Source organism: Engraulis encrasicolus, chromosome 18 (assembly GCF_034702125.1).
Source record: "Engraulis encrasicolus isolate BLACKSEA-1 chromosome 18, IST_EnEncr_1.0, whole genome shotgun sequence".
In the NCBI taxonomy this organism is placed as follows: Eukaryota; Metazoa; Chordata; class Actinopteri; order Clupeiformes; family Engraulidae; genus Engraulis; species Engraulis encrasicolus.
In genome coordinates, this window is record NC_085874.1 from 52320518 (window position 1) to 52337939 (window position 17422).

At 43.3% G+C, this 17422-nt stretch overlaps 1 protein-coding gene across 1 annotated transcript in view; it reads left to right on the plus strand.

The window, feature by feature from the left end:
• Positions 1-17422, plus strand: part of nrbp1 (nuclear receptor binding protein 1) — a 37354-nt gene that overhangs the window by 13460 nt on the left and 6472 nt on the right. The window contains exons 4-15 of the mRNA XM_063223822.1: positions 1496-1597; positions 2684-2773; positions 3585-3625; positions 4478-4572; positions 7244-7327; positions 7839-7897; positions 8430-8528; positions 10786-10918; positions 11644-11731; positions 12032-12082; positions 12319-12454; positions 15517-15570. Of these exons, the coding sequence (XP_063079892.1) occupies positions 1496-1597; positions 2684-2773; positions 3585-3625; positions 4478-4572; positions 7244-7327; positions 7839-7897; positions 8430-8528; positions 10786-10918; positions 11644-11731; positions 12032-12082; positions 12319-12454; positions 15517-15570 (1032 nt within the window). The remainder of the gene's footprint in view (positions 1-1495; positions 1598-2683; positions 2774-3584; positions 3626-4477; positions 4573-7243; positions 7328-7838; positions 7898-8429; positions 8529-10785; positions 10919-11643; positions 11732-12031; positions 12083-12318; positions 12455-15516; positions 15571-17422) is intronic.

Here is a 17422-nt window from a genome sequence, read left to right on the forward strand (position 1 = left end):
CACTGAGGTCTTTAGTGCATAGTGTCGTGGAAAATTTTGAGCACTATGCACTGTGCCCTCGCTGGAAGTGACGACTGAGCATGGCATTAGCTCGCCATAATATGAGTTGGCTACTGTTTACAATGCACAGCGTCTGGTGCTTGTATTTCCATGTCCTTCACCCCAAAGGACAACAATCACACATGCAATACTGTGGCTGGCATGAAAAGGTTGGTGTCCCATCAACATTACTCACAGAATTAGGAGACTGTTGGCCAAACTCTTCTACTGAACTGAATGCCACATTTCCTCCGTGTCATTGTCAACATGGCCGCCGTTTAGTGCATGCAGTGTCCATCATTCAAGCACTGCATTTTTCCGCCATTGTTAGGGGATCATCCTGGCACTTTCAGTGCACTGGCTCAACTGACATTTTCAGCGTGAGCGCCCTAGGCACTGAAAAACAGTGCCCGAAGTGCACAAGTGCGGCATTTGAGACACAGCCCAGGATTTTCCTCTTCACTTTAGGCCTATATTGAAGGCAGCCACCTGTTCTTTAAAACAGAACTCAGGTTCTCTAGGTCCCTGAGTATCACTGAATTGTATTGCAAAGGTAATTTCTAAGATTCCTTTACAAGCTATTTCATATTTCATGTGAAGCTGCATAATATTGAAATTTTGTCGGGGGCAAGATAAAATGGGAGTGTGCAGCAGCGCTGTCTCTCTCCCCTTCTCTCTCCCCTTCTCTCTCCCCTTCTCTCTCCCCTTCTCTCTCATTTTCTCTCTCTCTCTCTCTCTCTCCCCTTCTCTCTCTCTCTCGCTCTCTCTCTCTCCTTCTCTTGTTTCCCACCAGTTGAAGTGAAGTTCATATTTTGAATACCTAGCTGCAGATGAGGACACACAGGGTTCCTCTTTTGCAGTTTGCTCCAGTCATGCTCACTTTTTATATTAATATATATATATATATATTGGGACTTTTTATGCCTTTATTGTGACAGGACATTAGTACTAGAGAGACAGGGAATTAGGGAGAGGGGAGGGCTCGGCGAATGACCTCGGGCCGGAATGGATGTAGCAGTCGATTGCCAAGCCGGTTGAGTCTCGGCTGGGCCCAGTCATGCTGACTTTGTGGTGCAACGGGACTCCAGACTTCTGCCACTCAACTCACTCCCAATCTCTCATTGTATCAATTCTCCATATCTTCACATCTTTTACTTATGCATAACTTGTATACGTTTATAATTAATTAACCATTTGTTATTCCCATTTTTCCCCATTGTTATTCCCGTTTTTTCACTTTCTGTTTTTTTGTCCTGTCAAGTTGTACCACCTTGCATGCCCAGCAGTTTGATCACTTGCTGCTTAGAAAAAAATATAAGAAATAAACATATTATGTCTTTGCCGTCTTTGTCTTTGTCTTTGCTCTCATTATTATCTCGTATTACCTGTTGTGTTTTATGAAAAATAAACTTATTATGATCTCTCACCATCTCCTATTACCTGCTGTGTTTTCCAGGAGAAAGTGAAGGCTGTGTTTGACAACCTGATCCAGCTGGAGCATCTGAACATCGTCAAGTTCCACAAGTACTGGGCTGACGTCAAGGAGAACCGAGCTCGGGTAGGCCAACCCCTCCTTATCCATTACATTATATTACATTATATTATATTACATTACATTACACTACATTATATTATGTTCCACAAGTACTGGGCTGACGTCAAGGAGAACCGAGCTCGGGTAGGCCGACCCCTCCTTATCCATTACAGCACATTACACTACACTACATTACACTATGTAAGGCCTGTCTCTACATTACATCACATTACATTATAACCAGAGAGAGTAGAGAGAGAGAGGTTCCATTGGCCCATTGTTTCCGGGTTCTATTATTGCAAGGGGGAGGGGGGGGAAATCCCCCTTTAGGCAGACCAAGGACTGTTCTATTCATTCTAGCAGCATTATGACACGCCCCTTTAGGCAGACCGGAACCTGGTCACATTAGGTGCCCATAGAAACCTATTATGTTGGCCTATCTCTATATAATTAAAGAATCTCTGTTATATTATGTTCCACAAGTACTGGGCTGACGTCAAGGAGAACCGAGCTCGGGTAGGCTAACCTGCTCATAACATTACGTCACATTACACTACATTACCCCTCCCTGCCCACCCGTTATTACATTACATTACAGCACATCACATTACTACTCTTCACATTACATTATATTACACTACACTACATTACATTACATATATTACACTCAGGAAGGCCCAGCCCTCCTTCCCCACTTGTTATTTCATTACACTTAGCTGATCCTGTTATCCAAAGAGACTTACAGATACATAATCTCCAAAGGTCTCCTAACCAGAGGTCTTCTAAGGGGAGGAAAAGTATGGGCTTGATGCATCTTACTCTAATAGACGGTTCTTTGATACAGGCTCCAGTTGAGGGGCTTTGGGTTCCGTCACGAGGTCCTCGATCTCATCATGTAGCAATATCACACTCACTTTGACCTTGTGTTTTTGTGCCGCTGAGGATGTGCGTGCGTGCGTGCATGTGTGTGTGCGTGCGTGCGTGTGTGTGCGCGTGTGCGTGTGTGTGCTACCGTTTGCCCATGCGTGTGTGTGTATTTGTCCAAAGGCACATGGTTCATAGGTCTTCAATAACGCCTCTGTTTTGTTTCTCCTGTATCTTCTCCTGCAGGTCATCTTCATCACAGAGTACATGTCCTCAGGAAGCCTCAAGCAGTTCCTCAAGAAGACCAAGAAGAACCACAAGACCATGAATGAGAAGGTAGAGACACGCATGCTTGTCTAGCTTTCCTCCTCTCTTAATGAATGTGATTATTCAGCTCTAACATACCTTTCTACATAACATACATGTTCAGAATTCTGGCGTCAGGGTGTCTGAGTCTGTGTCTGTGTCTGTGTCTGTACCAGTGACGTTTTGTGGACATGCACAGGAGTGCTGCGCACGCTGTTATTGTCACCTGTGATTGGCGCAGACTTTCGTGCACGAGCTGGACACGAACTCATTTCCATAGACTTAGCGCCAAAAAAACCCTCATTAGGGGGTCGGACCTATGCCCCCCAGCGCAGAGTGACCAGACGAGGAATCTATGTAGGAGCACTGTTTGGCTAATTCAGGATTCAACTCTCTCTATCTCCGTTTCTTCTCTCTCTGTCTTTACTCTCACGGACGTCTCAGACTCAATGTGTGCCGTGCGTCCATGAGAGATAAACCACGGTTTCACGGTTCATGGTTCAAGGCCTTCAAACTTGTGTGTGTGTCCTTTCATTGGTATTATCCATTTTTGTTCTTACCGGACAACCTGTGCAGTTTGCTATTTTTCCCTGGACCAGCCCATTATACAGTCCTTTTTGTACGTCATACTTGCACCATTTTTCACAATACATTTCTAATGAAAAAAAAACCCAACTCAAATCTCAAGAGCCTGAATGCAGAGTATATGTTGCTCCAGGTGCCAAAGGTCAAACAGCGTATACTCAGCATCAAGCTAATATGGGTCAGTATGGGGCGCAGGTCTTTGGCCTCATGTGAGGGTGTGAGCTGACTCTTGTCTTGTCTGTGTTTGACTTGTCAGGCCTGGAAGAGGTGGTGTACCCAGATCCTGTCAGCTCTCAGGTGAGTGTATGGATCACTCAACTCACCTGCACGTGCACACACACTGTCACACACACACACACACACACACACACACACACACACACACACACACACACACACACACACACACACACACACACACACACACAATATCAGACATACACACTAGTACACACACACGGCTACCGCACCAGCTGTAGGTTTAGCCATTTTTTAAGAGCTTTGTTGCGAAATGACGTACATCCATTGTGGAACATAGGGCTGGGCGATATGGAAAATAAACTATATCATGATATGGATTACTTTATATCACGATAACAATATTAATCACGATATAGCACAATTACATACGTTTTCAGTTATTCTCTTTATTTGCTCTTTATTTTTTCATGTTGCAAAACAACCTCTTTAAAATTGATCTTTTTATTCTTATTTTACATTAACTTATAGTGTGTATTGTGACAACATGAAATGTAATTAAATTATATTCCATCGTATGAAATTGATAAAATTACTATCACGATATAAACGATATACCTGTAGGAGAAAGGTCACGATATACACTTTTATATCACGATAACGATATATATCGTCATATTGCCCAGCCCTAGTGGAACATTGACATTTTTGTATTGGGCATTCCACTGCATTGCATTGCAAATGCATTTTATATAGGTCTAAAAAGTATGTTCTCAAAATATTTGAATGGCAAGACTTCACACATGGATGATGGGACTTTGTGAACAGTCAAAAATTGTGGTTACATCATTATGCAACGAAACTCTTCATTTATTAAATGACAACATTGGAAAAATGTCCAACCGAGATATTCCCATTTGTGTCCTAACTCTGGCCCTTCTCTCTCCACAGCTATCTGCACTCATGTGACCCGCCCATCATCCATGGCAACCTGACATGTGACACCATCTTCATCCAACACAACGGACTCATCAAGATCGGCTCAGGTGGGGGGCTTTCTGTCTGTGGTCTGTCTGTCTGTCTGTCTGTTGTGAGTGTCTGTCTGTCTGTCTGTCTGTCTGTGGTGTGTGTGTCTGTGGTCTGTCTGTCTGTCTGGGGTGTACCTGTCTGTCGTGCGTGCGTGCTTGCGTGCGTGCCTGTGTGCATGGATGTGCTTTTGTGTCTGCAACTGTTGAATTGGTGAATATGCTTGTGTGTTTCGTGTGTCCTTGTTCTGTTGAGTTTGTGTCTGTCTGTCTGTGTGTGTGTTTCTGTGTGTGCTTGTTTTTGTGTGTGTATGTGTGCATGTGTTTTTGTATCAATTTAACAATCAGGCATGAAAATCCTTGCCTGGCTCTTGCCCGACCTGTAGTTCCGCGCAGCTTCGTGAGCTCCACTACTAGGTCTGGGAGCATGTAGCAGGATTCCATTTCTACAGTCAAAAAAGGAATCGCAGCATTTATTTCTTCAATATCAACAAATTCTTTCAAAACCATTTTCTCTTGATCTCTAAAGCGTCAATATGGTCTATAATATGACATGTGACTCCTCAATGTGAGCTGCCAGTGATATTGAAGTGATAAATGCTCGGCAATATTTTTTGTGTCCAGAAATTGAATCCTGCCACATGCTCCCAGACCGATGTGTGTGTTTGGAGTGCCACCAGGGGGCTCCAGAGCACACACACGGAGGTCTGGTAGGAACCAGGCTATGAAAATCCCTCACCTTTCGGCGAAATTCGCCGTTTTGAAATCAAAATGGGTCATTTCTGTGAATCGTCTAGATCCGAGGAGAAAAATATATGGGGGGGGTTCAAGCGAGGAGAAAACGCTCTACCGCAGAAAACTTCATACAGTTTCAGAAGAGATTCCACAACTGACAATGACGTTTGACCAATCGCAGCATTTGTTGCTGTCGACACAGCCAATAACGTCAACGAGCACAATCTAAGTCCAGCCCTTCATATTTCTCTTTGAAAGCCCAGTTTTAAACAGGTGCCGCTTTGGCCTGCGGGGCTGGCGCAGTTGTATCAAATATCTTTCTTTATAGTTCTAGAACATCTCTGATTATAAGCAAATGTCCAAACGATCTGTCACAGATAGCCTAGTCTACACGTTTCCCAGAGAGGTAGCTATTTGAGATCATGACACTTGTTATGAGATCAAGACGCAAACATTTCGATGAGAAGTGAGTGGATGTAGTTAGCCACAGTGGGTAAGCTGTTTTTCCTAATCATTTGAAACCGCATTTGCCCTGCCCACGTGAAAAAGTATTCTCATAAGAGCTCCGTTAATGAAAGCTTGGGTAGGCCTACGGCACGTTTTCCTGACGGCTATTTTAACGGATCTGTGCGCTACGAAATGGCGAAAGTATCTAGTAGGCACTACGGAGAAGAAGCGCATGTAGGCTACGCGAGGCATCCAACATCATGCTTCGAATCATATGCTGCGGCTTCTTATAGCACGCACGAGAGGGGGAGAGGGAGAAAGAGCGAAGCCTAACTTAGTCAATCATTTGACACGGGACAAATTGTTATAGGAATCATGCCACGTTTTTTGTAATCCCTTGGTAGCCTACATCTAAATGACATATTCAAAATCTACCGATTTATATTTAGTGGAACACGGTCAAAGTTGGAGCTTTCCTATTATTTTTTTCATAGGGAAACAGATATACTAGGTGAATGGACTAAAATTTGAGTAGTTTGGATAAAATTTCAGTAGTTTATCCAAACTGTGACAAAGATTTTTTGTATTAGGCCTACAAGTTGTCTGAAATATGATGATTAACTGTTCAAACGAGATCACAACCAGGCAAGCGTTGAGGGGACATTGGATAGTGTTGAGAGGAGGGGGTGCTTTGCCATTGGGGGGCGGACATTAGTCTATTTTATTTTAAGGGGGGCATTGGCAGGGTTTCGATGAGGTCAATGGGGTGATGGGAAACTTATGATGAGGTCAAGGGGGAATTTATTTTTTTAAAAGGCTGAGAACCAAAACCCATTCTATCTATCTATCTATCTATCTGGGTCTATCCCTGGGTCGCTACAATATGCTAAAAATTCATCATTTAAAGACGGTTTTAGCTAAATTTTCTCCCATGGGAGAGCATGCCCCCAGACCCCCCTAGTATGACTCTTGTACAACACTATCCCCCAAAAACGCAACTGCACACCACACATGCACGCGCACCGCTGCAGCACACGCGCCGCCCCGTACCACCGCGCCACGCCGCACCTTTCTCACCTTTTTCACCCCGTTTTCATGCCTGAACAATTGTTGAATGGGTGAACACATACTTGTGTGTTGGTCTGTGTGTCCTTGTCCTGATAAGTGTGTGTGTAAGATCTAATCTTTCTTTGGTGTGCTCTGTCCTTGGAGTGAGTTTGGTATGATGAAAGAGTCTGAGTCATTCATCCATATAATGCTTTGTCACGCTCTCTCTCTCTCTCTCTCTCTCTCTCTTTCTCTCTTTCTCTCTTTCTCTCTCTCTCTCTCTCTCTCTCTCTCTATCTCTCTCTCTCTCTCTCTCTCTCTCTCTCTTCTCTCTCTCTCTCTCTCTCTCTCTCTCTCTCTCTCTCTCTCTCTCTCTCTCTCTCTCTCTCTCTCTCTCTCTCCCCTCTCTCTCTCTTTTCCATCTTTGGTATATACGTCTGACTGTCCTTTTCCTTTCCCCCAGTGGCCCCCGACACCATCAACAACCATGTGAAGACGTGTCGAGAGGAACAGAAGAGCTTGCATTTCTTTGCTCCGGAATATGGAGGTATGGCCTCTCTCTGTGCGCTAGTTGTGAATATACTTGTAGTGCCATCTAATGCAGTTGTTCATACGGGCAGACCTCTTGTCCAATCACCCGACCAGATCTCTCAAAACACAAGGCTATGTTTAGTACAGGGGTGTTGAACCGTTTTCATTCTACGGCCACTCCAAATTGTATAAAGTCCCTCCAAGGGCCGTACCATGAACACAATCCAGGATTTCCCCCTGCACTTTAGGCCTATATTGAAGGCAGCTACCTTTACAACAGACCCCACCTTCACTAGGTCCCCTGAAAATACAACTTCATTATATTGCAAATGTAAATGTAAAGAGTCCTTTACAAAACAAGTCATATTTCATGTGAAGCTGCATAACATTAAAGGCTGTAGATGTAAAATCATTAAAATTTTGTATTGTTCTTGCTTCTTTGTCGTTTTCTTGTGTAATACTGTTACTGTTACTCTAATACGCGTTTGTTTACCTCTTCCTCCTCTCCCAACGTATCGCTTGTGCAGCGGTTGCCGATGTCACCACAGCCGTCGACATCTATTCCTTTGGAATGTGCGCCTTAGAGGTGAGCCCTGCCGATTGGCCTACCTCAAGTCAGCTGACTTGCTTCGGGTGATAAAGCATGATAACGCTCCGCAACACAGCTCTGCCTCCTAAACAAAGTTTAATGGCACAACGTTTCAGGTGCCTGGCTCTTGCCCGACCTGTAGTTCCGCACAGCTTTGTGAGCGATGTGTGTGTTTGGAGTGCCACCAGGGGGCTCCAGAGCACACACACGGAGGTCTGGTAGGAACCAGGCTAACGTTTCAGGTGCTCGTCGCTCAAAACGTTGTGCCGACTTTGTTTAGCAGCATAGAACAGTGTTGCAGACCATTATATAATTTCCTCACAGTTGTCTTCTGTTTGGTCCAACGCCTGTGCTAATGATGTGCACACATTATCTGACTGTCTGTATCTTTGCTACAATACCTACATTTAGCTTCCCTTGGGGACCCTTCTCTCCATACTGTAATACTCTTTTCATGACATGTAATTGAAAGTCAAAATGAAAGTCAAAAATCCTTCATTCATTCATTCCAATTGTGTGTGGTCACCAGATGGCTGTGCTGGAGATCCAGAGCAACGGAGAGTCGTCTTACGTCTCGCAAGAGGCCATCAACAGTGCCATACAGTCCCTGGAGGACCCGCTGCAGAGGGTAGGCAGAGTGTGCGTGGGTGTGGGTGTGTGTGTTTGAGTCGTCTTACGTCTCGCAAGAGGCCATCAACAGTTCCATACAGTCCCTAGAGGACCCGCTGCAGAGGGTATGGCTACTGGATATACGATACGATATATATATTGGGATATGATGTCTATTACGATACGATATACAGTCCCAGGAAAAAGTTTGTACACCCTTTGAAATTTCTTACATTTCTGTCAAAATTGGTCATAAAACATGGTCTAATCTTCCCGGAAATCACAAGAAGGAACAACCAGAGTCTGCTTTAACTAATTCAACCCAAACATTTACAAGTTTTCATATTTTCATTGGCCATAAGATGTAAACATTCACAGGACAACAAGGAATAAGTAAGTACACCCTTGCATTCAATAGGTTTTAACCCTAAGTTAGTAGCAATAACCTCAACCAGATGTTTCCTGTAGTTGCAGATCAGATTAACAAAACAATCTGGATGTATCTGGTCTCCCTCTTCTTTAGAAAATTGCCTCTTGTCAGCAAGGTTTGTGGGATGTCTGGAGTGCATAGCTTTCTTGAATCCCTGCCATATAATCTCAATTGTTTTTTTGACTGGGCTATTCCAGAATGTGTATTTCATTGTTATGAAGCCATTCTTAGGTCGATTTGCTTCTAAAGTATGGGTTGTTGTCACATTTCAGCACCCATCCTCTTGTGTGCTTCAACTGTGTGACAGACTACCTCACTTTTTTCTGTAAAATATCTCGATAAACTTCTGAGTTCATTGTTCCACTGATAATAGCAAACTGAAAAGGGCCTGAGGCAGCAAGGTAGCCGCATATAATGATGCTCCCGCCACCATACTCAAAGTTGGAGATGATGTTTTGGTGAAGGTGTGGTTCTCCAGTTCTCCTCCAAACATGACATTGTGTGTTCCCCTGAATAATTCAACTTTGGTTTCAACGTTGGTCTACAGAATATTTTGCCGTAATTCTATGAAGCATATAAATATTTTTTCGCAAACCTCAAAGGTGCAGCAATATTTTTTTGGACAGAAACCCCATTAATTTTAGATTGGCAGAATGAATCCCATTTTTAGCTATTCTTGGTTACATCTCCTCTTCTGAGTATGGTGGCGGGAGCATCATTATATGCGGCTACCTTGCTGCCTCAGGCCCTTGACAGTTTGCTATTATCAATGGAACAATGAACTCAAGTTTATTGTGATATTTTACAGAAAAAACGTGAGGAAGTCTGTCACACAGTTGAAGCACACAAGAGTATGGGTCCTGAAAAGTGACAACAACCCATACTTTAGAAGCAAATCGACTTTAAAATGGCTTCATAATAATGAAATACACATTCTGGAATAGCCCTGTCAAAGCCCTGACAAAAATTTGTTTTAGATTATATGGCACGAAGTCAAGGAAGCTATGCACTCCAGACATCCCACAAACCTTGCTGATGAGAGGCAGTTCTCTAAAGAAGAGGCAAGATACAAACAGATTGTTTTGTTAATCTGATCTGCAACTACAGGACAAGTCTGGTTGATGATATTGCAACTAACTGAGGGTTAAAACCTACTTAATGCAAGGGTGTACTTACTTATGCCCTGCTCTCCTGTGAATGTTATGGCCTTATGACCAATAAAAATATGATAACATGTAAATGTTTGGGTGGAATTAATTAAAGCAGACTCTGATTGTTCCTTCTTGAGATTTCCGGGAAGATCAGACCATGTTTTATGATCAATTTTGACAGAAATGTAGGAAATTTCAAAGGGTGTACAAACTTTTTCCTGGGACTGTATATTGCAACTTTTCTTATGCTGGTGGTTTCGCAAGAGGCCATCAACAGTGCCATACAGTCCCTGGAGGACCCGCTGCAGAGGGTAGTCAGAGGCTACTGTGAATAGCCACTCATTATATAATATATATTGTGATTAGGGCTGTAAGGATATTGTATCGAACAGAGGAATCGTGATGTACAGAGTCATGATACTGTATCGGTCTGCAAGAAGGCGGTATCGTGATGCACCCTTTACAAGTTCTGTTAGCCTTCAGTCCAAACAACAGTGTTGGAAAAGTGGAAAAGTAATTGGAAAAATATTGAATCTAATCATTTCGTATTGTGGGGCATTCTCAAGTATCGAAAAGAATCGAATTGCTGCCTTAAGAAACAGATATCTAATCGTATCACTATGGGGGCTGTGATTTGCATCTCATGTATTGTGTTTGTGTCGTATGGTGTGTGTGTGTGTGTGTTGTGCTGTTAGGAGTTCATCCAGAAGTGTTTAGAGGTTGACCCGGCCAAGAGGCCGACGGCGAGGGAGCTCCTTTTCCACCAGGCGCTCTTCGAGGTGCCGCTGCTCAAGCTGCTCGCCGCACACTGCATCGTCAGCCACCAGCGTAAGACACGCACGCACACACACACACACACACACACACACACACACACACACACACACACTCACTGCATTGTTAGCCACCAGCGTAAGTCACCCTCGCTCACTCACGGGGCGAATACACCGACTGTGACTGAGATTCAAGCGACAGAGAATCACTTCTGTGTAGCAAGAGCGATTGAAGCGACTAGAGTATGTCCGTTAAAAGCAAAATGCAAGCATTGCAACATTCCCATTGGCTGTGGTGACTGTTGCCGACTGCATTTGCATAATATTTCAACTACAAACTGTCGCTCTCGTTGCGCAAATTGCCTCTAGTCGCCCAAATCGCTTTTGTTGGAATTCAATTACTTCCGTCGCTCGCCACGCTCAGGTCGCGGCCGGTGTATTCGTGCGGTCACACTGCATCGTCAGCCACCAGCGGCAGTCACATTCAATCAGTCACACACTCACACTGCAGTATAAGTCACCACCGTAAGTTACACGCACACTGCATCATCACATTTTCATTTACGATTTCATTCTATTTTACTACGTAGCAACACAAGGCTAGCAATATCGACTAGCAACACGTGGCTAGCAATATGTACTAGCATGTTGCTAACAATATGTGGCTAACAATATGGACTAACAATATGTGGCTAACAATATGGACTAACATGTTTTTCAATATGGACTAACAATATGTTTTTTTTCCAACTTGTGTTTTTGTTTCCCCTGTGTGTTCAGACATGATCCCTGAGAATGCTCTAGAGGAGATGACCAAGAACATGGACCCCAATCTGGTCATCGTGGAGAGCAGGGCGGTGCAGCTCAAGTACGCATAGCTCATACTCTCATAATCTCTATTTACTCCACTAGTGTGTCTATGCAATTCATAACTTACGCATATCTCATATCTCACTATTTACTCCACTAGTGTGTCTATGTAATTCATAACTTCATTAACTATATTTTGGTGTTGGTGCAATAGCTTTTGATTTGAACATTTGAAATTTGGTTGGTTGGCTGCTGTTAATTCAGAGCTCTGGCTGCAGGTGATGTTGGTGTGGCCCACCTTGTGTGGAACTATAAGGCATTAAAGTCTGTTTTTTCTATTCTTGTGTTGACTCTTCAGGCTGTCTCAGTTTCCTGCGTTGGAGCTGGATAAATTCCTGGAGGATGTGAGGTAAGACCCACACCTGCTGTGATGAGTGTTGAGTAGCAAGTCTGTTCTGTGCTCGCAATGGCTGAAGTGGAGGGGAATGTAATGATAATAATGATAGTAATGACTTAGTTTTGTCTCTGTGTCATGTCAGATAGTAGTGTAGTACTATCACTATGGTAGTTATGGTTTTTTTTTTAAACAAATATCCATACATTCACTAACACTACCACTTATGACCCTGTGTTGTGTCATGTCAGGAATGGCATCTACCCGTTGACGGCGTTCGGGATGCCGTGTCCTCAGCAGCCGCAGCAGGAGACGGTCAAGTCCCCCATCGTACCCCCCTCCGTCAAGACGCCCACGCCAGAACCCGCCGAGCTGGAGACCCGGAAGGTACTATACTGTACTATACTGTACTGTACTATACTGTACTATACTATACTACACTATACTACACCCACGCCACAACCCACCGAGCTGGAGACCCGGAAGGTAGTGTACTATACTATACTATACTGTACTATACTATACTAGATTGCACTATACTGTACTATACTGCACTATACTATACTACACCCACGCCAGAACCCGCCGAACTGGAGACCCTGAAGGTACTATACTATACTATACTATACTATACTATACATACTACACTACACTACATTACACCCACGCCAGAACCCGCCAATCTGGAGTAGAGATGTAGAGTAGTAGAGGAGCCGTCAGTCATCAGGCAGTCAGAAGGTCGCAGGTTCGAGCCCCCCTCTGCCTTACCCCATCAATGTATCCTTGAGCAAGATACTTAACCTAGCTCAAGGGCTTCTGGGAGTGGAACAGGCCTCTCGTTTGAGCGCATGTGTGCACCCGAACGGGCTGCTCAGGTTTCTTCAGTATTGTTGGAGAGGTACACCACACCAGCACAATTGGTGTCAAAACACCTCATGTCTTCTGCAGCAAATTGATGTCAGCAAAGCTGGTGCTCACCCCAAGCAGCACGGCAGCAATTGCGAAAGCTCTAAGAATACAGTGTGTAATAATGACGGACTTGTCAACAGGGTGGCCTAGTTCTCTTACATAAGAACCAGCCCAGGGCAGAGTTTCTCAACACTGTCTCTTTACTTCACAAACCAAACAACTTACTTAGTGACTCTATAATTTCTACTAAGGATGGTTTCGAGAAACGCACCAGCATTGTTTTGTATGTGCTCTTAAATGATTTGGTTTAGGTACCGTTTATTTATAGATTCATGCAAAGTAGTGAAAGGTAGTAAATGGAAATGATCAAAATATTATGGCCGGTAAAGAGTAGTATACAGTATCTGATAAGGTAGAACATTTTTTTTGATCCCCTGTTCCGCAATTTGTCCCTGAGATGGGGCAAGCCTGCAGCCAGGTGCTGCTTACCAATGCAAGTTGCCTTCATGAACATTTTGTATGCACTACGGACATTTGTTTGGCTTTCTGCCACATTGTTTTCTAAATATGTTTTTGTTTCCCGTTGAGCATTGTTTCATCATTCCAGTCACCATTTCATGTTTACAGTTAGACTCCCGTAATGTTTCTAATAGCGCGCTGAAACATCAAAACACTACGGTGAGGTTTATAAACGCTAGCGTCATCTGCCATTACAACCCCTTACAGTTAAAAACCATTTCATCATTGCATCCCGTTCTTCTTAAGGTAAAATAACCACGCAACACATATCTTTTGGTTCTGTTTATTTAGCTTTAAGTTTAAAATGCTCATGAGTAAAATGTTTTCCAGCTTACCAGCTCAGGAGCATCACCTCCAGCAACTAAAAGAGTCTGAACCGCTTAGCGGTCAGAATAAAAGTCTTTGGTCTTCCGGTTTCCCGGTTCATTATTTTAAAATGCTTATTTAGGCTGTAGTGGTCATGTTTGCATCGTCAAACTTCAGCGATTGTTTTTAATACTTACCTGTTTGTCATGTCATGTTTAGATGATGTCTTTAACACATTCAATACCAGCCGTTTTTTGGAATTCAGCCGTAGACTCCCAACCAATTTCATCATTTTATGTAATTTTTTGAACACCCACCGAATATTTTGTCTTTAACCCACAGACACATCCCAAGGACTCAGCTGTCTGTATATTTTTACGGTTTGTTTCTAGCTTGTTCCATTCCGAAGTTATTTCACGGGCACTGGGTTTAGGTAAAAATAGCTATTTTGAACATTCGAACTGAGATAAAGCCTTTTTTGTCACGGGTGCGCTCTGACTCTCCGAGTTTAAATTGCGGGTCTAAATGCATTTTCGCGGCCAAAGAACAACTCCAGTAGCTTCCAAGTAAACTATTTTGGTGCAAAAATCACCTGGTCAGGCAGTTCAGAGCATCTGAAATGCTAGCTGGCTAATGTCACTTCACTGGCAGTTTTCGTTCTGTAGATAAAAGTCAAAGTACTCACCCAAAAGTAGGTTACTTCCTGCTGTGTTGCATGCTGTTTTTCATTACAACCTTCCATTTTACACCTATCCTGATGGCAGCAAAACTCCTAATCCTTCCATATGTTTAGGAATAGGCTAGCTAGCAAGGCAAGTGTGTTTTGATTCTCCAGCCCAGGAAGTATCTCGAGACATGACGTGACGTGATCAGGAAGTGGTTTGACTGGCTATAATAAAACTCAAATACTGTGTGTAATAAAATGCACAGATGATGAAAAATCCAGATCCTGACTTTGTAGGAGTTTTGACTTTGTAGGAGTTTTGACTTTGTATGAGTTTTCATGATCTATGTCATTTCTGTTCATCAGATTATTACGAAATTCACACAGAATGTGCATTAGAATGTGTAGATTCAGAATCCAATAAAAACATTTAAAAACGTAATTTTACGGTTTGGGAGCCAACGTTTGGGAGGCTAAACGTATTTTTACGTGACTTGGTAGTGAATGTGTTAAAAGCTGTTTAAAGCTATTTGTAGAGTATCACCGTTTTGCACCCCTGTATTGACAGCGCAGCTTGGTACAGTCCATTTTCGGTCACGAGACCAATGTGTAGAAATGGTGCTCGATTCATTCTAACGGGAGAGCTGCTGGTGAAGAGACGTGCGTCTCTAAGCTCTGAGGCATTTGACTATTGATTTTGCTAGCATAGTTATTTTGACCTTATTTTTACATTTTGACTGCATTTAGTCATATGTATTTTTTGTTTGGTTCTCATGCCGTTTTTATTTTGAACATATTTTTTCAGTCTTTTCTTTTCTAGTTAGTTATTATTTAACTTTTGTTTGATTTATGCCTCATGGCCTTAATTTGGGTTACAAGAAATAAAAAACCCATCTTCTGAAACTCTTGTTCGTGTCTTCCTGAGTGCAAACACCTGCTCAATGACTGCTGGGCTACGGTACTTTCAACAGTCCCTGTTATCTCTGCAAAATTGCTAATACCTCTCTCTCTCTTTCCTCTCTCTCTCTCTCTCTCCCCCCTTTCTCTCCAGGTCCTCCAGATGCAGTGCAATATTGAGCCTGTGGATGAGGGGGCCAAGCACCATGTAAGTCTCTCTCTCCCTCTCCCTCTCTGAAGTCTCTCTCTCTCTCTCTCTCTCTCTCTCTCTCTCTCTCTCTCTCTCTCTCTCTCTCTCTCTCTCTCTCTCTCTCTCTCTCCCTCTCCCTGTCTAAAACTGACTCTCTCTCTCTCTCTCTGTCTCTCTCTCTGTCTCTCTCTCCCTCTCCCTCTCTGAACTCTCTCTCTCTCTCTCTCTCTCTCTCTCTCTCTCTCTCTCTCTCTCTCTCTGTCTCTCTCTCTCTCTCTCTCTCTCTCTCTCTCTCTCTCTCTCTCTCTCTCTCTCCCTCTCCCTCTCCCTGTCTAAAACTGACTCTCTCTCTCTCTCTCTCTGTCTCTCTCTCTGTCTCTCTCTCTCTCTCCCTCTCTAACTCTCTCTCTCTCTCTCTCTCTCTCTCTCTCTCTCTCTCTCTCTCTGCCTGTCTATCTGTCTCTCTCTCTCTCTCTCTCTCTCTCTCTCTCTCTCTCTCTCTCTCTGTCTCTCTCTCCCTCTCCCTCTCCCTGTCTAAAACTGACTCTGTCTGCATCTCTCCACACTCTTTTGTTTTCCCCTTCAGATGGCCTACTTATCTGGAGCCCCATGCATGCATGCCAGCCAGGCTCTCTCTTGCAAATCTCTACTCTTCCTTTCACATTAAGACAACAAGAGAAATGAGGCCACCACTGTGTAGATGCATTTGAATTTAAAACCTGCTCTCCAAAACCACTGCATAAAGTGTGTGCATGCTCGTGAGCCTGTGCATCTCTGAGTGTGTGTGCATGCTTGTGCTCGTAAATCTGTGCCTTTTCATGATGTTGAAAGTATGTCTAAGCTTATCGTCACACATTTGCATATATTCATTTCATATATACCCGTCCCATGCAGATACTCCAAATGGAAAGAGACCAGATTACTCTGCAGACACCCAGAGCATACATTTCCTCAATACTCACTACAGAAACCCAGATAAGAGCAGTCTGGTGTCCTTCCATTTTGAATACCTGCATGTGTAGGTATATGAAATGAATATACTGTATGCAAATGTGTGCTAGGGATCGTTCTATTATTGAGCCTGTATGCTGACATGGCATGCAGGCATCCTACATAGCAGACATGATGAATTTCACTGCACACAAAAGGAGCATAAACCAGTTCAAGCGGTGTGCTTTTGTAACGATTATTCACAAAGTGGCTCACACAGGTGTCAGTTTCTTAAAGCAACATGTCACTTAGCACCTTTTGTTGTTCCTTCCTGTTGAGTTGAAGCAAAGTTCAAGTTGGCGCCCCCATTGAGCAGCCACAGCATGTGACGGATCAGGGTCAGTCAGCAGCCTTAAAGTGATACTGTCAAATTTCTGGACATAAGCTTATTTTACACCTCCCATTGAGTTAAATAAAAGGGTTTTACCATTGTCCTAGACTTTTAACCGTTCTCTGAGTATGGCAGTGCAAATTTTACCTCCATGCTAGCAGTTAACATTAAGTCCTATGAGACCAGCTGGCGGTTAACTGGTCTCAGGAGTCAATGTTAACTGCTAGCCTGGAGGTAAAATTTGCACTGCCATACTCAGAGAACAGTTGAAAGTACAGGAGAAAGGTAAAACTCAACTATTAACTCAAGGGAAGGTGTAAAATAAGCTTGTTTCCTAAAATGGGACAGTATCACTTTAAGAGGGTTGAAGTCGACGTTTTGCCACACGTCCGGCTCTACTTTGACATGGAAACTAATTCCAGAGATTAATTCAAATTCTGAAGTTGTGTTGTTTTGTGTGCGTGTTTCATCAGTGTTTCGCTATTGACACTGCAGCTGAATCCGGAAAGTTACTTTCTGTGAACAACAGATTGTGTTGAATTATAATGG